At 49.2% G+C, this 23,003-nt stretch overlaps 1 protein-coding gene across 1 annotated transcript; it reads left to right on the top strand.

Moving 5' to 3' along the window:
* Positions 1-4,100: 4,100 nt before the first annotated feature.
* On the top strand, positions 4,101-19,282 carry RS1 (retinoschisin 1). The gene is made up of 6 exons (XM_042788585.1): positions 4,101-4,201; positions 12,405-12,430; positions 12,740-12,845; positions 17,366-17,507; positions 17,651-17,846; positions 18,970-19,282. The coding sequence occupies exons 1-6, from the start codon at positions 4,150-4,152 to the stop codon at positions 19,120-19,122; spliced, it is 675 nt and encodes a 224-aa protein (XP_042644519.1). The 5' UTR covers positions 4,101-4,149; the 3' UTR covers positions 19,123-19,282.
* Positions 19,283-23,003: the final 3,721 nt, after the last annotated feature.

Here is a 23,003-nt window from a genome sequence, read left to right as displayed (position 1 = left end):
CTCTTTCGGGTAGAAAGCACCCATAGACCACACAGTGAGACCAAGCAGGATAAGGTCATAACATTAAGCACCGTAACGACACTAAGGGCCTCTGTGTCCTGCAGCCTCAAAGCACAGACATACTCAGGTCTGGCTTTCCTCTGCTGAGCTTGGTTAGTGGCGTGTGTGCAGCCCACAGGAGGTAAAGCCAAAGCAATGTATCCCGCCTCTTGGGTAAACTGTCTTCCACAGATGGGCTGCTTCAAGGACACAGGCTCAAAGCTGAATCAGCTACAGCTAGATTTCTCCTAATGTAGGGTTATGCAAGCCTTTGGTGTAGGTACTTCCCATCTAATAGGGATGGTGATCCCATGGTGCCTACCCTGCTAACGGCAGCCACAGCTCCCCCAGGTGCATGCAATTACAGGCAGTGGGCCTCATCCTGCTGGCCAGCACCACGTAACTATCTGCATTGTGTTTTCTTACATTTAGGAAAAAGGATCCTTTTCTGAAAAGGACTTAAGCTCACACTTCAGGCTTGTGGAAAGTATATTTTTTTAAAAGAGCCAGATCTTCAGCATGTATAGACCATTGCAACACCATCTATTTCAAGGGGATCCAGCTCCTGACGGTTTGACTCAAGCTCTGAAAGTGTTGGCAGTCTTGCTCTCTCTGCACATCAGTATCCTGCTTCTGAGACATGCCTGTTGTTCACATGTAGATGTATAAATGTGCATTTTGTACATTCCCTAACTCTGCTAAAACCAGAGTACTTCAGTCGCACATTTGTACTGCGACATTGTACGTTGTTTGTGTTCAGCTCCCAGACGCAGGAATCTGTGTGTGCCATTCTGATTTAGCTATCTGGCACTCCGACTTTGGGAGAAACACGAAATTACTATGTGGAGCTGCACTTCTCTCTGACATGCGAGTGCTTTTGCTCCTGCTTGCCCTCCAAGGGCACACATGCACACCACTGGTTGGTCAAGTGCCAGAGAGGGCTCCGTGCCCAGGTATATGTTTTGAGAGCTCGTGGGTGCACAGCTCTGCGTGCTTAGAAGCAAATTCATTTCTCATAAGGAGAAAGTTACCGGCAGAAAGCATTAAGTCTGTATAAGACGCTGGCTTGGGGCTCCTCAAACGGTGCTGAGCTATAGCTATACATGTTAACAAAGAAAAGGTATAGACTGGAGTGCTGACCTCCAATCATCCATGCTGTTTAATTCTTAGCAAACTCCTGGTAAAGTTGTGGTTCAGGCCAGCTAACCTATCTGGGGAAGGACACATGCCAGGGAGCATCCCTGGGCAGGGTGTTGAACAGCCCCCACTCAGCTTCATTTCCCCTGCTGCCACCCCAGGGGATTTGCACCCTTGTGTCCCCGTGCCTTCATGTTGCACCCCTGGAAACACAAGATGTACTCTCAACTTCACAGACTAAAAGCATCCCCCAATGGTGCAGGGTGGCCTTTGTGTTATTTCCCACAATCTGGGGGGAAGAAAACACACCAAGACATCTGAGAGCCATGAAAACATACCTAAATGTCTTAAGGCTGATGAGAGATGAGCTGGACCTGGAGAAGATGTGTGGCCAAAAGTGAACCTGCCCAGGCAGTTCCTGCCCCTGTTTTACATAGCAGTGTGGATGTCACCAAGATGTCCTACTTCGGACTGTTTGTACCAGCTACAGTTTTGTTCCATAATCAATGCCAGGCTAATTTTTATCCTTTTTAAAACTTTATTTTTAATTTTTATAAAGGGCAAATGTAGCCCTTTCTGGTGCTGTATTGTGTACTGGCTTTAAAATGTTTTCTGTCTTCTGTACCTGAAAGTATTTGTATGCTTGCTAGGAACTAACTACGTGATTCATTTACCAATGTTGTCTGCAGTGGCAGCATGGGTTTGCTGTTTACAGATATTAAAATGAAGGACCATCAACACCATTAGACACAGAGGGTCTGAACTGCACAGTATTTATACACAGACTTTAATTTTAAGGCCCGTCTACTCTTCATGTGAACCAATTTGATTTTTTGAATGCTACAGACACAATTTTAAACAAAGGCTGCCCTTTTTTTCTGTGTGGAGGGCATTTTATAACTGACTAGACACCAGCCTTGAGGGTGTCCCATTGGATGAAATGTTCTTTGATAATAGCTGTGCTATTTCTGAACATGATCCCTGAGCTATTGCGTTTCTTACACAAGATCAAGACTTATTTGAAGGTGGAGTTGACCATAAACTAAGGTGATTTTAAACTGCTTAGGGTGATGGGGGAGAATTTCGTTTCACTTTTTTAAGATACAGTAGGTGATTTCTCTTTAAGATACAGTAGGTGATTTCTGTCTGGGTGGGCAGCTCTGCCTCCCGGTGACCTGTGCTTACAAGACCATAAGGTGAGAGGCTGAAGCCCTGATCTGGTTTTCCAAGAGACAGGTGGATGAAGAGATTTTTAAAATGAGATTTTCAGGCCCATGGGATTTAGATACCAAGTGATCATCAGTGCATAGAGAGAGTAGATTGCATAGAGTGTCTTCAGCAGCTCTGGAAATCTCTGTCTCTGTGGCAGCCCAGTTTAGACCAGACAGCAAAGAGAGGGAGACAGGGACCCTTGACCAGATACTGTGTAGGACCTGGAGCAAGATGCTGCTTGGTGCCCAGAGGCCGCTCTGGTACCCTCAGTGAGGGTCATGTTTGTTCATTCCTTGGCTGGACCTTCTGGTATGTCTCGCTGCCCCGAGAGGGGTGCTGCGCAAGAGTGTGAGGCCTCTGAGAAAAAAATCAAGAGCAGCCCCCAGCCCTTAGGAAAACTACTCCCTTCCTGGTGCCTGGGTTGAGCCACCCTGCTTGATCTCCCTGCCATGCATCGATGCTCCCCGGTGTTTGGGGTGAGCTGGCCCAGCTCCATGAAGCAGGATGGCCGTGTCTGTGCAGGGTTCTGCTTGCAATAACCTGCCCTCTCCCTGAAGATAAATTAAAGTGGAAAGAGTGTTGGGCTGAGGAGGTTAAACAGCTTGAAGCTGAGCAAAGCAGCGAGTCCCCTTGACAAGAGACTTGTCCCATCTATGTCACATGCCCTGGCAACACTGGGATGCATCGGCCCTGGAGGTGCAACTGCAGAGGGATGCCATGACTGACATCCCGTTTACAGGGCATTCCAAATTTGTGGGTATCCAAAGGCAGGTGAGATGAATCCTGCCCAGGGGACTGTTTCTGAGAAGTCAGCGTCCTTGTTTGTGCAGCATTTTTTGAATGGATATAGACCAGAAGACTAGAGACAGGTCTAGTCTTAATTCAGCAGCAGTCCACGTGATCTATGCAGTGCTTTAATCTATTCCCTGTGCATACAATCCAAGATATTTGGAAACAAAGTAAGCTGCTTCTGAAGCAATTGCTTTCAAAAAACGCCATTAAAAATTCACTGCTAATTGCACGTAATTAACAGAGATTGGAGGAACGGATGCAAGATTCACTGGAATCACTAGGAGTCTGTTGTTGTCTTGAACCTTTCAGTCATTTGCAAATCAAATGTATAACTCTCTTTGATGGAAACTGGTTGAGAGGATGCTGTAGGTAGAACTGTTAGCAAAAGGAGGTTTACTTTTCTGGTTTGAGATTGTTACAGATCAGCGAGTAAACAGCTGAAATGTGCTATTTCTGTTTGATCTATTAATTGCAGTTTTCAGTCCTTTGCAATTAGGTGACTGAAAGATCAGTAAGGCCAGGGCAGATTTCTACACACAGCTATTATTAGGAAAGGCATTGACATGTAGAGGTAAATAATAGGGGTGGAAGAAAATTAATACATACTACATACAATAGGCAATATATACTACATGTATTTTATAGGCATTAGATATCTGCATTTGTATGATGGGTATATGTGATTTCTAGGTAGGTATATCCTTGTTTATCTGGACATAGGTCTGCATATACAATCAGATTTGCACTCAGAGTGTCAGTACCTCAGTACTTTTTACCTTTTAAAAACTGTTACACATCCTCTAGGATGGAACTTGACAGCAATAACTGTGTGTTTGGCTTGATGGTGCTTGATAACATCACGAGAATGGAGGAGAGTAAGGTGCTTAGGCAATACTTAAGTTAATCTCATGCCTTCCCAGCAAGCCAAGCAGCACACTAAGGAGCTATTCCCAAAAGAGGAAGGAAAAGATGCGGTTCAAGATGGAAAGCATCCTGCTGTCTCTTCTTTTCTGGTACAAAGGTACGCACTTTGCCTCCTGAGAGGCACTTTCAGATGTTCCTCTTTGTATTTCTTGTTTCATCCATGCTTCTTTCTTCTGCCAGGGGCTGTGGGGTACAAAGCAAGCTCTTCTCTACGTTCTCATGGAAGCATAATAATTTGGGGAAAGGCAAAATTGTGGAGGAGATGTGTAATTTATGTACATGAGTGAGCAGCATTTTTACAGCTCTATGAATATTCAGTAGTAAAACTCTGTTTCACAAAATAATTGCAGTGTAAAAAAATTGCCATATAATTTGTCAAAATATGAATTTGCAAAGAAAATTGTAGTGCAGCTGAGCCAGTGAGTAAATAATAATGCTGATTTGAAAAATGAGGTACAGTATAACATGAAAGGCTGCTCCTTCATTAATCAAAACTCTTGATTAATCAAAACCTGACCATTTTCTCTAACAGCAAGACATTGATGATGGAGATCTGCCTTTTTTTAAAGGCTCTTTCAGGTATTTTGGCCAGGAAAAGACTTCCAAAGACACTTTAAGAACAAAAAGGAATCATGAGTCAAGAAAATGGGAAAAATATTTATAAATTTTGAGGCTTTCTCAAATTTACTGTTCAGAGAAGTTGCAATGATAGCAGGTAAGCAGGAGCTAGAAGAAGCCAAAAAATTCAGGGTCATGGTCTCATTTCATTTGAATTAACCCAGCTGTGCAATGAGGAGATCATTTTTCTGGGTTGTGTTTGAAATTCTGGCTTCATCGAAGCCAATGGCAAAGCTGCTATTATCTTAAACAAGGCTGAGGCTGCTCTTGCTGAGTGCTGAGCAGTATCTACCAACATTAACGTGTGAATAGAGTATGACCTGTCAGAGTGTGGGACAGGTTTACCTGACAGTCCATCTTTTTCCCCCTGGATGTTGAATTCTCAGTGTTTTGCTTTGTCTAGTGTTTCTATCCTTCTCTGTTTCCATTGAATATTTTGGTCTACAAAATTTCATGGATAGGAAAGTGTTCCTCAACTAGCCATGCCTTCATTTCATCCTGTTATGCTTGGATGTACCCCACTCTGTCTATTTAATAGGTCTTCCTTTTAATCTCCTAGCAAATATTTGTGCGTTCTCCTCACAAAGGAAGAGATAAGTCTTTTTGCTCCCCTTTGTTTCACATGGGAAGGTTACTGGTGCCTGAGCTTCTTGGAAGGCTGTTTTTACCCAGATTCCAGCATATTTTTCCCAATGGGTGGCATAACTGCAATTAGTCCTTGGAATGAGTTCATACCTTGCTCTGAATCCCAGACACAGCTTGCTTTTAATAGACACCCACACGTCAGGATATTTTCAGAGAGCCCGCAGTGAAAAATTACTTGCAGGATCACTTTCCAGGCATCACCCCTTCGGTATTTAATTTATTTTCTTAATTTACTGGCTTTCTTAATTTACCATTTTTCTCTGCTTTGTGCTCCAAAGTGTCCTCTCCTGGATAAAGAGCAATTAGCAGCCCTTTGCCCAGGTCCCCCTCACACTCCTGCCTCTCCCACCATGGAGAAGGTGCCGCTAGGTCAGTCTTCCGAGCCACGTGCACTGATGCCGTGATAAGCTCCTTAGCTTATTTTCTCTGGCAGAGCAAGTGGCTTAGAGGAGCACTCCCAGCCCCCGTGCCTTGGCTGGGCCCGTGTTTGCCGGGGACACCACGGCGGCGGCAGCAGCAGCAGCAGCAGCAGCATATGGTGCAGCAGGCAGGCGCCCACGACAAGAGCCACAGCAGCTGCTGGGTCCCCTCCATATGGTGAGGGGGAGCACCCCGCGCCCCGGATTGACATGAATATGCTTTTAGCACATTGAATGTGACATGCCTGTGCCGCGTTACTCCATCCGTGCTCACTGCACGTCGGGGAATAAGCACATCTGAGCAGTTTAAAAGAGGGGATTTCTTTTTTTCCCTCTCTGCTTTTTGCAGCTTTGAAAAAAAAAAAAAAAAAAATCCAACCAAAAAAACCCAACAAAATCAAAGGCCCAAACCCGCCTTCGGATCACAGTAAATAACATCTTTAGTGCCACCCTTTGGCGTAATCGATACATCTAATGAAATTACTATGCAGGCAATGTTCCACATAGCTCTAAGCAGGAAGGAACAAACATGTCAGTAAGATGAGAAATTGCCAAAAATTTTCAAAGGAACACTTTGGAAAAAAAGGTAATTATACATCTCTTAAGAATAAAAGGGGTAAAGGTTGATTTTTTTCCAAATTATTTAAGTTTTTTCCAAATATTTTCACAACATTAAAAAACTTTGTGGAAACACTATGGAGACAGCAGTTGTAGAAGAGAAATGAGTATGAATTCAATAGGTATAATTGTCATTATTTAAATATGTATCTTACCACTTTCAGATAAATACCAGTAAATACTAAATGAGACACAATTCAAATGAATGAAGAAGGAAACCAAATAAAAATCATTCAAATAAAGGAAATGAAATGGAAATGAAAATAATAAACCCATGAAAAATCTCCACAAAATGAGTGAGGGAAGCAGCAGCCGCATTAAAGCATGAGACAGGAGCTTAACACGAAGCAGGAGCCCTTCTCCCCTCCACAGGCTGATGCTGGTGCTGGTCCTCTCGCCTTCTGGCTCTGACCGTGCCTGTCAGTGATCGGCAGAGATGAGCCCTGGCAGGCTGATGTGTGCCGGGGTGGGGGTGCCCTCCTGGGGGGTGCCAGGGCCTGAATATCATCTACAGAGGAAACAGGCTGAGGGGAAGGGCAGCTTTGGGTGCTGAGAGCCCCTGGATGAACGCTGTGCTTTCACCCAGCCAGCCAGGCTCCCAAAATCTTTTGGGGGACACAGATCTGCATATGCCCTGGGAGTTTCTGCCTGCCAGCACAGCTCCCAAGGACCATTTAAAGCCTGCACTTTTTAGAAATAAAGACACCGTTTGCACAATGTGGCACAGCCCTGTGGAGCCTGCTTAACACGGTCACAGGAAAAGCCCTGGGGTAAAAACAAGAAAATAAACTACAAAGGGACTGGGCGAGGGGGCTGCAACTGTTGAGGGGACTTGGGGACTGGCCATGGCTGTGGCAGGGGACCCTGGGGCCATCGCCAGTGGCACAGGGGCAAGGAGAGATGGGGAAAATGCTACATGCAACAGTGGCCTGGGATGTGGCAGCTTCCCCAAATGCACCTTGCTACCAAGGCTGGTGCAGCCTGATGTGAGTCACCTAGCTCTCCTGGCACGATTTCCAGTGCTGAGATGTAAAAGTAGCCTAGGTTAATAATACAGCAACCCAAAAACTGGCACCCGATGGGCACAGGGGTACCTCAATGCTTTTTGCAGTGTCTCGACCCTCTGAGTTGCTTACAGACTGCCTTACCTAGCTCTGCTTCCCGATGCTCTCTAATGCAGTGCTCAGGGAGAACGGTGGCTTGCAATGGTGCGCCTTTCAGAAAAAATGATAAAACCAGTGTGATTCATTCCAGTCACCTCTTTCATTTCTGTGACAGCTTCTCCAGGGCTCCAGTCTCATTTATCTGTTTTTAAAGCTGTTTTCCTTTCCCCTGCCCCACGGCCCACATGTGCAGAAGGGAAGCAGGTGACTAGCTACGCAGCAGGAGCTACCGCGCCGGGAAAGTGCTGCATCATGGAAGGAGTGCTCCCCATTGGGAGAAGCAGAGAGAAAATAATTTTGCTCATCTCTCTGAGCTGTTAAACTGAGATGTTGCTTGCAGAAACGAGAGGCAAAATTAACAATTTTCCAGCTGAAACTTCTAGACCATCTAAAACTTAAAGTCAATAAAGTCATTAACGTTTTGCACATACTTTGCCTGCAATGACCAGGTTTATGTGAACTTATTCTGGTAAACTGAGTGACTGACATATATTTTGTGTTAAATTTTATTTTTCTTTTATTTCATAATGTGCTTTCTCTTGCTTGTACTTCCATCATTAATTCTAGCCACACTGATAAAAAATGGCTTGCTGTCATGGCTCTATGGTCAGGATATTCAATATGATTTCTCGGAGCTGACCTTATCAAAATGGGCTCAGCCTTTGGTGGTGTTATTTCTACCCACACTTAGCTTCCTCCTTTCTTTCTCTTGTTTAACCACATTCTTAATGACCTCTAATTTTCTGAGACACACAGTTACCTGTTCCTGTTATTAAAATACCAGCAGCTGAGCCTCCTTGATACTGCTTGCCCCTTCCCTTCCCCAGCTAGCCCGAAGCTATGGCTGCTGTTTTATCCCACTTCCCCCTCAGGAAACCTGTCCCCACCTCCATTCCAGCACCCCAGGACTGTCTCTGCCAGCTCTTTTCCTTCTCCCCCAAACCTGGGCCAGTCCCTGGGGTATCTCTCCCCTCCTGGTGCTGAATGGGCCCATCCCAGGGCCCGTGCTCCAGCCCAGCCCCATCAGGATGGACTCTCTGGCACAAAATCATCTCCTGGTGCTTGCCCAAGCTCTGGTCCCCAAATTCTGCACTATGAGGTGGCATTTGTGCATGAAGGAGCACTGGATGTGCCACGCTGCAGGGTGGGATGGAGGGACGGGAAAGGCACATGCCCTACCTCCCTGCCTCTCACAAACATGCACAGATAATAATTTCTTTCACTGAACTGATGGTTTGTTGACTGTCCTGGGGCACTGTGGGGGCTGTAAATAGAGCTCTTTCCTTTTTAATGTTTTGGGCCTTTTTTCAGCCCTGAATTTTTAAGACAACAGCTCCCAGCAGCCCTGCAGGACTTATGACTCTCCCATGAATTGCAGCAATTCATTCTGTCTGACCTACAATTACCAATTATTTTTGTAACCTTCCTTGAAGGCAAACATGCTTGCTATAAAAGCATGCTGGCCATCACATTTTCAGACTATTGGCAGCCAGATTTTCTCTTCATTTCCTTTGTAGGACAGGGCCCGTCACAGCTGTAACCACACCAATATATCAATTACTACTTTTTCTGGCCGACTGCAGGCAAGAGCATCTTTTCCCCTCCTTTCCTCTCCCGACACCAGGGGTTATCAGGCCGTGCTGCCCAGGCCGGGTGTTTGGCCCATCTGCTGCCGTGCTTACCCCCAGCCAAGCCTGCCGCTCCCTGTGCCGCAGGCTGCCGAGCCGCTCCTGGGAGCGAGCCCTTAGCAGTTAACCTCTTCCAGCTCAAAAAGGCAGAGCTGGCCTCCCATTTGAGATGTTTAAACCGGTGAGCCGTGCGGCGAGGGGTGGAGGCCCCCAGCCCAGCGGAGAGAGCCAGAGGGACAGCGTGCCGGCACCCCTGCCCTGGCACTGCCTTTGCACCTCTGCAATAACACATTGCATTGAAAAAAGGGCTTTTGTGCGTGAAATTCACACCCTTGCTTCATTTGAAGTGATGTCCCCGGCAGATGAAGATAAAAACCCTAAAAGCTGCTCTTGTAGTTCAGGAGCCGGCATCACTGGCCGTGTGCAACCACCCAAGCAACGCCAGGACAACTCAGGTAGGAGGGTTTGCTCCTGGTGGTTGAGCTGCTGATACCGTACACCCACCCACCTGAAAACTATTCCTTTCTTTCCTTGTTGTTTCACTCACAGCCATTGGATTTCCAGCTGTATGTGTCGGTGATGTGCCAGATTTTGATCTTGGCTCTCAAACACCCGGGCAGGGACTCAGGAGGCCTGCTGAAGGGCTCAGCATGGACCCAAAGCAGTACCCTACGTCAGCCTGGAAATTCATGTCCCCTTTCCCCTCTGCAGGCATATGGTGCACAAAAATAGGCTTCACCACAATGCAGTCTTCCTCATGCTGGGCAAATGGACCCAACGCACATATAATCAAATATTTTATCCCTATACAAAGTATATTAATTTGCTGGTTTGTTTACAAGTCTTCCTCCATAGCCCCTAAAAGTACCTTGGGTGCTGCAGAGGAGTCAAGGCAGGTGTTTAGGTAGAGAGGTGCAGGCACCTTTCCTTTCACCTCTGCATGGCTCCACTTAATTGTCAGATCATTGCCAGGCCAAAATCTATTTAACCGTTGTAAGGAAAACAGGAAACGAGCCACAGAAGTTTTTTCCACAAAAGCCAGTCTTCTAAAGATGAAAATAAAGAGGTCAAGAAACATGTAGCAAGCACACATCTCTAAATGAAATTTGAACACCTGCAGACTGAAGGCGCTCAGAGCTGCTTGGCGAGGGCTTGGCAGCGGGGCCGCGTGGCAGGCTGTGCTGGCTGGGGAGCTGGGCTCCCAACCCCCCGGGTAGTGAAGCTAGCCCTTGCAGCTGGTGCTCCTGGAGCAGGGTGCCCAGGGCCACTGCGACATGGGCTGGAGGGGCAGGGGAGGTGCCTGCCAGCCCGGCTCCCACGCTCCCAGTGCCAGTGCTGCTGCAGCATCGGCATCCAAGAGAGCATCAGGCAGGCAGGAGAGGCACTGCGTGGCTTTTGTTGGCAAAGATGGTACAGTTTTCATAGGTGGTAAAGTCCTGGTTTGCATCATGTTGATCTGATGACAGGCAGCGTTAACTCAAACCACCTTCACACTGTTTTAAGTTGACCTGCTTTCCCCGGTGTGGCAAAGCACAGAGGTGGCAATGCGCTACGTGGCTCTGGGCTTGCACCTCCACCTTGGTTTTCTCGTTGCTCAGCGGAGTCACGGGGCTTGGTGGGGTAACACCTGTGCTGGGCGAGTGGAGCCTGGTGTTGTGCGTGGTGTCCAGCCTACGCTTTCCAAGAGGCCAGGTCCAGAGGTGTGCACCCACATTTTCCTGCTGAGCTCGATGGGGTGCCCCCTTGCCTCCCTCTTGGGCCTGACTAAAAGCCACACCTTTTTATTGTAGACCAACGTTTACTCCTTCTGCTAGGGCTGATGCCTTGGGTTAATGTGGTAAGTTCCCAATGCCAGAAAGGCTTCCCTGGGACACTGAAGCACAGGAGATTATCCCTGTGTTAAAGAAAGGATTTTTTTGAATAATTTCTTTATAACTTTGTTCTTTGATGGGGTTTTTCTTTCAGACTCTTGATACATTCAGGCTCAGTGTGACGCCGAAGGAGCAGTTGCATTTCAGTAATAAACAGAGCTTTGTATATAGTTTATATTTCAGCTGATTATAATTGCACAGTGTTTGTGAGTCTTTTGAGAGGAAACTTGCTATAGAAATGCGAGATGTAAATTCCCAGCATTAGATGGAGCTTCCTAGGCTCAGCAAAGTGACAGTGTATGAATGAATAAATCATAACTAGATTTCAGTGAATAATTCAGAGTCTAATTTATTTGGTGAAAAGATCCTCTTTTCGTATTCACAAAACCTCTCTTTGGAGATGGTGGGTTCCTCATGGCTCCTGTGTGCAAGTTTTTACTTGCTCAATAGTTTGGTCCTTAGTGGCTTCCAGATTCCCTACTGGCATTGAAAACATGATGTTTGACATTTGACTTGTGGTGATGAGTTATCAGCAGTCATGGGCCTATTTTTTAAAAATTATGTTATTTTCATAGTTTTCTGGGCACTATTCTGTCAGTCTAAATGCTATTAACATAGTCTGCTTTGGACTTCTCTGCAAAGCTTCATAAAAAAGCCATTGCTCAGTGACAGGAGATAAAGCAGGTCAGATGCTACAAAAATAGAAGCTCTTCCTCCATGGCCACAATAACTGGTTTTCTCTAGAAAGATAAAAAAGTGAGTCTTGTAGGTCAAGTGGATTGGGAAGACCTATTTACATTTCGTTTTCCTCCATCATGTCCAGAGGGAGTGATCGCAGGCCATGCACCTCGTGGGGCATCCCATCTCCTCCAATGGCACTGGGGATTTGTGGTTGCGCCAGGCTGGGATTTCACCCTTGGGGTTCTTCAGTTCACATGTTTTAAGGGCAAAATGGGAAAGGGAAACTGTGGAGCAGGAAGATGGCAAAAAAGGATAGGAACAAAATTAGCTGTAAGGCAGAGGCCAAGGAGGCTGGCATGGGTTTCTGCTCAGGATGTTTCAGGCATATTTGATCAGAAAGAGGAGATACCAAAGGCATCAAAAATGCAGTGGAGGAGTAGCACTGACATGGGCACACACAGTGCCCTGTCCCTGCCCATGTCCTCTTGCTTTCCCCTGGCAATCAGCCCGGGGAAATGCGGTAGTTTCATCAGTCCTTCGTCGATTTATTTGTCCCCAGCTCAGGAGTAAGTATTTGTTGTCTTTCCTGGCGTTTGCTTGCAGCATCTTTGTTTCTGATCTCTTTCTCTCTTCTTCCATCCATGCCTGCCGCCCCAGCTGCGATGGCCCTCTCCCCAGGAGAGGTAAGTCTCTCCAGCTGGTTTGGCTGATGGGTAAGTGCTGAGGGTCTGGTACTGCCCTGGTCTGTGCCCTGGGGCAGAACGAGGGATGGCATATGGGTCTCCAAGCCCAGGCACATGCTCTGACCAATGAATCCAAGAGGAGTCACCCCATGTTTCGTGCCAGGCTGGCATGAAGAAAGGGGGCTCAGGGAGGTGCAGCAGCCTGGGCAGGATGAGTGTCTGTCTAAGCTTCAGGACTCAGATTTAGCCTTGTGTCATTATTGTCGATGACTATGTTAATTTATTACTTTTTTTTTACCTTCCCTTTAGGATGAGAGACTGGAGCTGCGGCACAACAAGGCTTGTAAATGCGATTGCCAAGGAGGTCCTAACGCAGTGTGGTCCAGTGGGACAAACAGCTTACTGTGCATGCCAGGTAATGGGCCAGTCAGCTTTTAGCCGTGTTTGTCTGGTGATCTTCAGCAGCTCCCCCCATTGCACCCTGCATTGCAGAGGCGGCACCGTACAGCAGTACTTGTTCCAAACCCAGCTGCTGGTAGGTCCGGGGAAGCTGCACCGTGGGAGGCGTGGGGTGACCCTGCACCATTGGGCAGAGGGGCAGCAGCGGCAGGGGCCGTGCCTGGGCCACAGGAGGTCACCCGGGGTGGCCCAGGCTGGCCAGTACTGGCAGGCACTTGCCTGCCCTGTCCCTACAGCCCTTGGCACTGGTGCTCCCAACAACTGCCTGGGGTAGCTACCGCCGTGTGCAGGATTTGCTGTAGGAAACCTTTTGTACCACCTAGGCTCATTCTCCCTTGCTGCAGTTTAACCTGTGACATTTTATTCTCTTTCCAGAGGTCAAGATTGTTCTTTCTTTGCAGCATATTTCTAAACATTAAAAGTCCATAATTGTGTTTCCTTTGAGTTTTCTCCAGGCTGCCCCTACCCAGCTCCTTCAGCTGTTCCTCACAGATCATGTTTTAGAGGTTTCTGATCAAGCTCTTTCCTCATTATTCTCTGCAATTTTCCCTGATGTGTTACCCCAGCAAGGCTTTATTGGCGCCCAGCTGATCCTCAGATTTAGCTCATGTTTAGCTCACAGAAGCTGCACTCTTATTCAGGCCTCTGTCTTGCAGATGTTCAGAGGTGTCCACCCCCTCTGGAGCTGGGTGCCAGAAGTGGTACCTGCCTCATGCTCACTAGCAACCACCTCTTTCCAGCTCCTGCAAGAGGTGGTGCAACAACTTGAGGTGTGGTTTGCTGCCCCTGGGTTCCCCAGGGGGAGATACACGGAGGGAAACGATCACCCCGGTGCCCGGCATTTGTCATGGCTGCCCTTAAGGAGGAAGAGGTTAAATGACTTACTCTGGAAGAACTCTGAGTAGAAGCCAGGATGGGCTAGAAAGCAAATAAAAATGTGCATTGACAAGAAGATATGACACCATTGTCAGAGCTTGCAGGCATACCCAAACAGAAATAAGAGGGGGAAAACCCCAGGCGTTTCTATCCTGCGCTTGTGTTGGACCTGAAGGTTTCCCTCCCACCATGAGAGGGATATGACAAGCGCAGAGGCTTTCCAGTCATCCTCGCTGGCCCATTTCCTTCCCCTGAGCTCTCCCTCCATGCACCCTGCTCCTCTGGAGGCCATGTCCACCTGGGGCTCGCCCAGCTTGAGCACTGCCCACAGGCTTCTTCCCTGCTCAGAGAAATGACAAGGAGAGGATTCATCTGCTGTGCATGGGTGGTGTCTCGCTGGGGGCAGAGTGGCCCCAGACATCCCCAGTAAAAGGTCATGGTTTCTCAGGCTCTGTCCTTCAAGTTTCTGCAGCTGTTAGCTCCACGGGGCTGCCTGCTGGGGCAGCTACAAAGAGGGGGAAGGCATTTGCTGGAGACAGCCCCTGTGATGCATAAGAATCACTTATAGGAGCTCCAGAAATGACACGTTACATCTGTTGTTGTGAGGGTTTCCTCCAGTCTCTTATGAATGAAACCCATATGCACTGCCCCAAACATGAGTCTGAGCTGTCATGGCCCTGCCTGAGCTCACCGCTCCCTTTCAAAGGGATGGCCACCACAACTCTTCTTTTTCACTGCATCATCATGAAGCCCACCTGTGATGGGCAGGTCCCTGCAGTCCTTACACCCTTGTGTGAGTCCTTCTCCATTTGGAAGGTGCCCCTCTGCACCTGCACATCTTCCACTTGCAACAGTATCCCTTTGCATGGAGCTGCAGTAAAGCATATTTTGGACAAACACACTCTGGGTCACCCTGTAGGATCCCCTGCTTCCTGCAGCCCTGGTGTCATGTGCAAGGAGCAGCACCAGCATGCTCACACGCACTGCAGAGCTTTATGGCAATACTGAATCACAGCTGGCCCAGCAGAGATCCCAGACCAACCCCTTGGGAAGTCCTTCTCCGCACAGTGGCTCCCTACCAGCACCTACGCCTGACATGCCAGCCTGGTCCTACTGAGTGTTTTCTTGATGTTTAACCTTAACAGTGTACAATTCTGCATCTGAAGCCTTGCTACAGCCTGGTGCCACCCTGCTGTTTCTTGTACCAAGGAATCACAGAATCACAGCGTGGCTTGGATTGGAAAGGACCTTTGAAGATCATCTAGCCCAATTCCCCTGCCATGGGCAAGGACATATTTCATTAGACCAGGTTGTTCAAAGCCCCGTCCAACCTGACCTTGAACACTTCCAGTGACGGGGCATCCACATCTTCTCTGGGCAACCTGCTCCAGTGGCTCACCATCTGCATCGTAAAAAATGTCTTCCATATGTCCAATCTAAGCCTACCCTCTTTCCATTTAAAACCATTACTGTTTGAAAGGGAAGGGAAGGAGACGTGGCAGGTTCAGTTGATCCGCCCAAGGCTGAGGGGCGTGTGTGTGAGAACAGCTTGAGGTTTCCTTGGCCAGGCTAGGCATGAAGGGTGCTCTCACACATTAGCGTTATGTTGCTGAGCAATGAAGGCGTCTTCCTTGACTAATGAAAGCCATTCTCCTGAGTAATGAATGTTGTCACCGTATCCCCCGGCTGTCTCTCTCCCCAGGCAGTGGGGCTTCACGCTCTCCTTGCCCAGCCCAGCCTGGCCCAGCCACGGTGGTGTGGCCCCGTGTCCCCACTGCCTGGGGACAGTTTGCAGAGCAGCCGTGCTGAGGTGTTGCGGAGCTGTCTCTGGCACAGCTGGAGGGGAGCAGCCGGCCTCGCAACCGCTGCGTGAGTTTTCTCCAGGTCGGCGGTAACAGCATTAAATGGCTTGAGCCCGGTTGGCCGGGCGGCCCCAGGCACCTGCGTCGCGAGTCCTGCGCGTGGCACAGCCAGACACACCAGAAGGTGACCTGCTAATTGCATTATGGTTGTGTGGTCTGCGGATTAGTGTTGCTAAAACTAAAGTTACGTGGTGTTTGAGATAAGCCTGCGGAGTAGTAAACACGCGGGGCTGCCCCAGCCGACGCGTGCTCTGGCACAAGGGGAGCAAGGGTTTTAATGTGATGGAAAAGCGTGATTGTTTCCGTGCCTGGAGGAAGGCAGGATGGCAGCTTTGTGTTTTCATGGGGAAAAACATGTTGATGAGGTACCAAATGAGCAAGATATGTCAATGAGATATTGATGCATACAATATCGACCTAGTGGAGCTTGCTAATGAGACATCGACCGCGCGGCCGCAGCGCTGGGTGTTGCACCAGGGAGGCCATGGTCATGCCAGGCCCTGGGTGCCCGCTGACACTCCCTGTGTGTTGATCAATTTTTTGACATGAGGCACCACACTGGTCAGTCAGAGGAAGCGTCCTATCCGTGAGTGAAGCTGTGCAGAGATTCACTTGCTCCTTTATTGCTGAAACACATGAAATGAACTATGCTAAACTGGAAAATGTGACAGTTACCCTTGAGGGCACTGCACCTGCTCCACAGGCTGACAAAATTAGAAAATGCTGCCCATGATAGAGATGTTTGCCCAGACAGTCCCCATATGATGCTTGTGAGTGTCTTCTTTATGTGCATCTAGCTATGTGGTGGTAACCTGATCACATAAAAAATTATCATAACAAAAAACCCCACAACTAGGTCCAGGTAGCATGTGGGCCCTCTGCATGGCATCACCACCAAGAGCTTGTCTTCCAAAGCACTGGGTGGGGACCCACCACAGAAAGTTTTAATGATTAATGAGTATTTCTGCCCCTAATGGTTTTGCAGCCAGTGGGAGCCTTGCTGAACTTCTTGCTATTGCAAAAGACCACTGTGGGATCAGGTTTGGTAGCCTGAAGATCTGAAGGCAAAAACTCAGATGGAGATCCCTGATCCTTCAGCAGGGCCCAGCATTGCACCTCGCTGGCAACAGAGTACCCACAGGTTTTCCACAGACAAGACCATCTCCAGGTACAAAGCTAGTCCCCATAGCAGAAAATGCAGAAGATCTGAGGGTGCATGTGAAGGGATGATCAGAGCAGGCTCAGAAATTTTGCCATGCAGGCATAGACATAAATCAAGACAGTGAATGGAGGAGCAGAATGACGTAAAGCCCAGAAAGAAAAGCCATGCCAGGCATTTCTCAAGGACCAGGTAGAGGCTGACAGCCTATAGGCTGGATCCAGGGTAATGGATCCAGTCTGGATCTGATTCCACATGCTTGCAAGGAGATTTGGACTGCAACAGCTGAATAAAACATTCCCCCCAAAGTGCTGCAGGTTTAGTAAGTTTGAGAGAGAGAGAGAGAGAGAGAATAGTTAGAAATTCACACGAGAGAAGAGTGAGAAATGAAGGCCCCATGACCCCCAGGCAGCAAATACTGCAGGGATTGTGGTCCACGCTTAAGAGCATCCCCAGCATCCTGTCCCGGGAAGAAAGGGAGCAGTGGAATCACAGGGGATGTTGACAACAAGCATGCAAACTCACCCGGGAAACAAAGCTACCCGTGTCCCTTACGGTGTTTTTTCCCTTGTTCGGCAGAGTGCCCCTACCACAAGCCCCTGGGCTTCGAGTCTGGCGCTGTCACCCCCGACCAGATAAGCTGCTCCAACCCTGAGCAGTACACGGGCTGGTACTCCTCCTGGACAGCCAACAAGGCCCGCCTCAACGGCCAAGGCTTCGGGTGAGTCCAAAAATGCCTCCCTGAGGGATCCCGTGGGCAGGTGGGTGTGGGGGGGTCAGGGACCCCTGTCAGCAGCGGGGCAGGAGTCTCCGCCCGGGAGGGCAGCGGCAGAGGACGTAGCAGGGCCGGTGGTGTCCCCCCAGGTGCGCGTGGCTCTCCAAGTACCAGGACAATGGGCAGTGGCTGCAGATCGACCTGAAGGAGGTGAAAGTGATCTCGGGGATCCTCACGCAGGGGCGCTGCGACGCTGACGAGTGGATGACCAAGTACAGCATGCAGTACCGCACCGACGAAAACCTCAACTGGGTTTACTACAAGGACCAGACCGGGAACAACCGGGTCAGTGGACTTTGTGCTTCGGCCACTGGTGGAGGGGTGGTGTGTTTGGTGACATGAACACATCAGGTCTCGGAAGGGAGGTGCCCCAAGAGGGGGGGTCCTGTGGGAGCAACAGGGTGGATGGGGTCTAGTGCTCACCCCATGTCTGGGGAAGCACAGAGTGGAGCATCCAGCCTGTGGTGAGAGCGAGTGGCACACTGGCCAGACACGGAAAGACAAAAGAAATTCTTTTACGTTTTCTAATGATGATAGTGGAGTCCAGATTAAGCTCAGAGGCATTATCTGGCATCACAGGGGAGGCAGCACCTCCATGATAAAACTCCTTTCTCAGCTGCAGCCATACGACCCCAACCATGCCTGGGTGCTGCAAAATGGAGGCTCCTTCTTTTGCTGTAAGTCCAGGGCTAGTGCACGATGACAATGCAGAAAAACCCCTGAGACAAAAACTGCAACTTGTTAAGTCACAACTCACCAAACTCTTCTCATGCTGCATTTCTTAATGATTGGTCTGAAACAAAAAATTGCACTGGGGAGACCTTACAGTGGTGCCTGCGGTCCCTGAGCAGCCCAGCTGGGCTGGGGGATGCCAGAGCTGCCGCCTCCAAGGCATCCTCAGTGTCCCCCTGTGGGGATGGCCCTGGACCAGCATGACAGCCTCTCATGGCTTTGCTGAAGCCCTGAGGAGATGCTGGGTTTTCCCCAGAAAACAGGTTATGGCAGCAAGAGATGTGGCAGCATGGCCAAGCAGTGGGGAAAGGGCCCCCAAATAGATTTTTTTTTGCCTAGATCAGTGTGTCTGGGGGTCCAGCTCATGAACTGCAAGCAGAAAAGGTCAACCATGATCACTCCAAACATGAGGTGCCTTTCTGTGGGAAGGCAAATGAGAGAGAAAGGGCAAGATTAAGTCTAGCCTATCCAGAAGTGCAGGAACAATGTGGGGAAAATGACTTAGAAAACCCAGTCAGTGTGACAAAAATGGTCTGCGTCTGGCTATTTTTAAAGTCTTTTATTTTGGAGGTGGTGGAGAGGGAGCTTCCTCCTCCTCTCCTCTGCACAGGCACCCCAAACTCATGGGGCAGGATTTCCAGCCCCCTAACCACCTGCCCACACCTCTCTTCCCCAGGTTTTCTACGGCAACTCGGACCGCTCATCCTCGGTGCAGAACCTGCTGCGGCCGCCCATCGTGGCCCGCTACATCCGCCTCATCCCGCTGGGCTGGCACGTGCGCATCGCCATCCGCATGGAGCTCCTCGAGTGCCTGGGCAAGTGTGGCTGAGCGCCAGATCCCGGGTAGATGTGTAGGTGTCCACCCGGGCAGCCACCCCACCTCGCCACCGGCTGCGGTCCTGGGGTGTAAGTGCCCAGCCTGTAAAGGGAAGGGCTCTCTTGAATAAAACATTGCTTCACATCATGCCTGGTGATGAAGCTAAACCCTGCGGTGAAGCTGGTGGGTGTTTATGGGGCACGCGTCGGGGAAGGCAGGAGGGTTCATGGCCGTGGCTTCGGTCCCGTGAGATGTGGTGCTTCTGGCCCTGGGCGTTAGGTGGGGGAAATCATCATGATGGTGTGCTGTGGAGGCCAAAGTAAATGTAGATGGGGCGGAAAGGCTCGGGCTCTCTTGGGGAGGGCGGGTCTGTGACTGATTATTTGTCCCCAGGCCCAGGAATCCCCAGCTGCCCCACCAGACCCAGGAGGGCTCTCCCACCGGGGCAGATGTCTCACCCTGCTTTTCCTCACGCTCCTCCTGCTGGTCTCTGCCATCCTGGAGACAGGGTTGGGGCCAGATCTGGCCTGTCCCCATTACAAGGGGCCCCACCTGTAGCTAACACTCTCAAATCACCTCATGTCCCCTTGTATCAGGTCACCTCTGGCCTGAGCTGCTGTGGCTGTTTTTGGGACAGGCATCGGTGCCTTGTGCACCAGGTGGCCCAACCCTCTCTGTCCCCTCTCTGGTTTCGCGCTGACATATCCTGGGGAGCACAAAGCGCTTTGCTCCCTGTGGGCGTTTGGGCACAGGAACAGGGACTCATTCTCATTAACTGCCTTGATCTCCGTGGCCTGACCCCCGGGGTTGCCTGAGGAACTTGGGGCATGTGGAGGCTCTGACGATGCACCCATCTCCCTGGGGTGACCGCCTGAGTGCTGCGGCTCATGTCCCCGCCTGTGCCCAGGAGCTGACCCTCAGCACGTCCTGGGTGGGAACTGTGGCCCCCACCCCTCCCACGTGGCACAAACCTGGCTGGCACTGGATGCCTTTTCCCTATTTTTTAACAATCTGTGCATCCATCCCAAGGATTCACGGCATCAGCACCTGAACTGTCTCAGTCAAGAGAAGAGAGGCATGAAGGCAGGTCATCTGCCTCTTGTGCCCTCTTCTTATCCCTACAGGCAGAGAAGCGAATGCTCTGTGTGCAAGGCAGGAGCTGGGATGTGACTAAAACCAAATTTGATGTGACCAAAATAATGAGAAAAGCCTTTGAATGTCTGTGCAATTCGTCACATTTTATTCACTTGTGAGGGCAGATGTTTCTGCCTTGTTTTTTCCTGTATATAGAGACAAATAATAGCTGTCAGGAAAATAAGCCGTTCCAGTGAGTCTGAAAGTTTCTGCTCCACTATATGAACAGTATGAAGTCAACAGAGATGTAGAAAAGATCAACATGCTGAGATGATTGTTATTATGTCACCAGTGCTCCCTTGCTTCCCTCCACCCCTCAAATGAGTTTTGCCCAGCCATGGATGAATCTAGAGACACATTTTCCTAGTAAGAAATCAGTGAATCTGCGTGATTCTCTAATGACAGCCAGTCGAGGCAAGCTCTACTGAGAAGGTCCACTGAGCTTGAGACAGGTCCTCCCCGCAGTCAAGCTGTGGCAGCAGCATGAGGTAACAGCCTCCCTGGAGGCACCGCACATTCAACAGGAGGGAGGCGAGGGCTCTCCACCAGCCATTGCAGCTCTTACGTTAGCAATGCCAACATCAAAAGCTGAACTGTTTCCAGGCCCTGGGTACAGTGACTATCACCTTAACACACTGCTCTCCCCTCCCTAAAAGCAGCACGGGCAGCTCTGCCCCGTGTCCTGGCGGGTGGTGACAAGTGGGGAGGAGGCTTGGTGGTGTTGTTTTGTTCCATGAGGGAGGAGTGGTGGTGTGGAGGGGTGAAAGGATGGGCTGGGCACCAGCTGATGAGTATTTGTAACATCTCAAAGCAGTTAAGCGTGGTTGCAACCACCCAAAGTCTTGTCTGTGACGGGCCTCTGAGCTCCCACACACAGTCCCATGCAAATTGTCTGATTTTGGAAATGCAGCCTGTGGCATGGACCAGGAGTTGCTGTGTCATTTGGAAGAGCTCACAAACTTAATCCACAGCCTGAGTGGATGGACCACGTGTCATTATACACCAAGGTACCACACTAAATTATGTATCTTCACATGGCTGATCCTATGTATAAGATATAATAAAACCTGGAGGGAGAAAAGACTGTCTAGGTAGAAGGGACTTGTGCTATCACTCTTCCAGCCTTGCAGCTTCAAAGAAATCACTAGACCCTTTTTCCAGATTGAAATGTACAGTAATAAGTAAGGTGGAACTAACTGGCGTACACTGAATTTCACAGTTCATTTGCTTCTTGCCTCGCCCTGTCCTTTGCCTGCAGTTCACCTCTCCAGCCTGCCTATGGAAGGGACCTACTTCTGACTTTCATCTGCAATGTCTACATGGTTCCTGCTAAAGCAGGCGTTTCTGTTCTAATCCTAGCTATGCAGCTCACTTGCTAATCAACCATTGGAAATTCACTTAACCTCTGCCTCTTATCTAAAAAGAGGGGTGCTGAGAGGCTTAATTAATTAAGTGGTCCTAACATGCTTTTAGAATTGCACTTGACTTCCACCTCTGCATAAATGTAGCATGTTGGAGTAACAGTGCAACTGAGGGCATTATGAAAGCAGGATAGAACCAGACAAAATATAATTACAAAAATACAAAGCTTTTCCTCATAAAGTCCAACTTTTGCTAGCATATCACTATCATTTTAATTTACTGGCACAGATGCCTCCCATCACAATTAACCAGAACAGAGCCAGCAACTGAGGCTGCAGGAGATGATGCAAAGCAGTGCTGAAAAAGCATTTGTCTTCTAGGAGTGAAAATCCTGCAGGTCTTTACCTGCAGATGTAGGGAGACCAATGCATGGCTTTGCAACTACATAAAACACAAGAGGTTTGAAATAAAAGGAAGGACGAAGAGCTTCCTTCAGCTTCGTGACCTGAATTTTTAGTCTGGGTGCTTACAAAGAGAAGCGAGGGAACTCTGCTGAGAAGTCAAGCTTGCCCAATCTAAGCTATGTGGTAAGAGACTGCCTCAGGCCCCCAGACCAGCCACAGCATTTGTAAGTCAATAGCACCTTTCTCTTAACGGGTACATGCAGGAATTAGCCTTTCACTGTGATCTGAGAGAAAAATGCCCACACTCACTCTACTCTGTCCCAAGGGGGACCATTGCTGACTACACTGGGGTGACCACAATAAGGTTCCCGACCTCTTCAAGGATGTAGCCACTCCGTTTTCTGGAGCCCCGAAGCGGGTACAGAAAAGGCCACCAAGCGCCTGGGGTCACTACAACGAGATCCTTGAAAGGGCAAGAGAAAAGTGAGGTTGGAAGAGTAAAGCCAAGCCCCCAGAGAGCTAGGCACCTCGAGGAAACAGGCATTTCAAATGCATTTCTGGCTGGGAATTTTGGAAAGCTGGACCACTTGTCCTGGTGGAAGTTGAGCCATTAGCTCAGGCCAGCAGCTGCCCCGTTTGGAGGTGATGGGCGCAGCTCAGTGAGGGCACGGGGCAGCAGCTGTGTCTCGCAGCGGCTGTAGCACATCCTGCCAGGCAGCTGGTTCCGCAGGATCCCAGCAGGTTGCAAGTCCTGGCTTTCAGCAAGTCTGCTGCTGGAGCGCTGAGGGAAAGAAGGGAGGCCAAGGAACAGTGGTCCCTACTCCTCAGTTTGTTTCCAGTTACCCTGAAGAATGAGGGACCAGCAGAGAAATATTTAAAGTTTTTTTTTTAAGCTGCACACAATGACAACGAAAGTCACAGCCAGGACACGTTAAAGGGAAATCCATCAGAAACTGTATTACTGACACCTGAACATATACCTGGAAGAGTCTC

Source organism: Tyto alba, unplaced genomic scaffold (assembly GCF_018691265.1).
Source record: "Tyto alba isolate M040663 unplaced genomic scaffold, T.alba_DEE_v4.0 Super-Scaffold_14, whole genome shotgun sequence".
Taxonomy (NCBI): domain Eukaryota; kingdom Metazoa; phylum Chordata; class Aves; order Strigiformes; family Tytonidae; genus Tyto; species Tyto alba.
Note: the sequence above shows the minus strand (reverse complement) of the source record. Positions and strands in the feature narration are given on the sequence as shown.

Bases quoted from the DNA above. Each gene is read 5' to 3' on its own strand.
- RS1 (XM_042788585.1), top strand. From the start codon at position 4,150: ATGCGGTTCAAGATGGAAAGCATCCTGCTGTCTCTTCTTTTCTGGTAC. The intron at 12,431-12,739 runs GTAAGTCTCTCC...CCTTCCCTTTAG, and splicing joins TGGCCCTCTCCCCAGGAGAG to GATGAGAGACTGGAGCTGCG. The intron at 17,508-17,650 runs GTGAGTCCAAAA...GTGTCCCCCCAG, and splicing joins CTCAACGGCCAAGGCTTCGG to GTGCGCGTGGCTCTCCAAGT.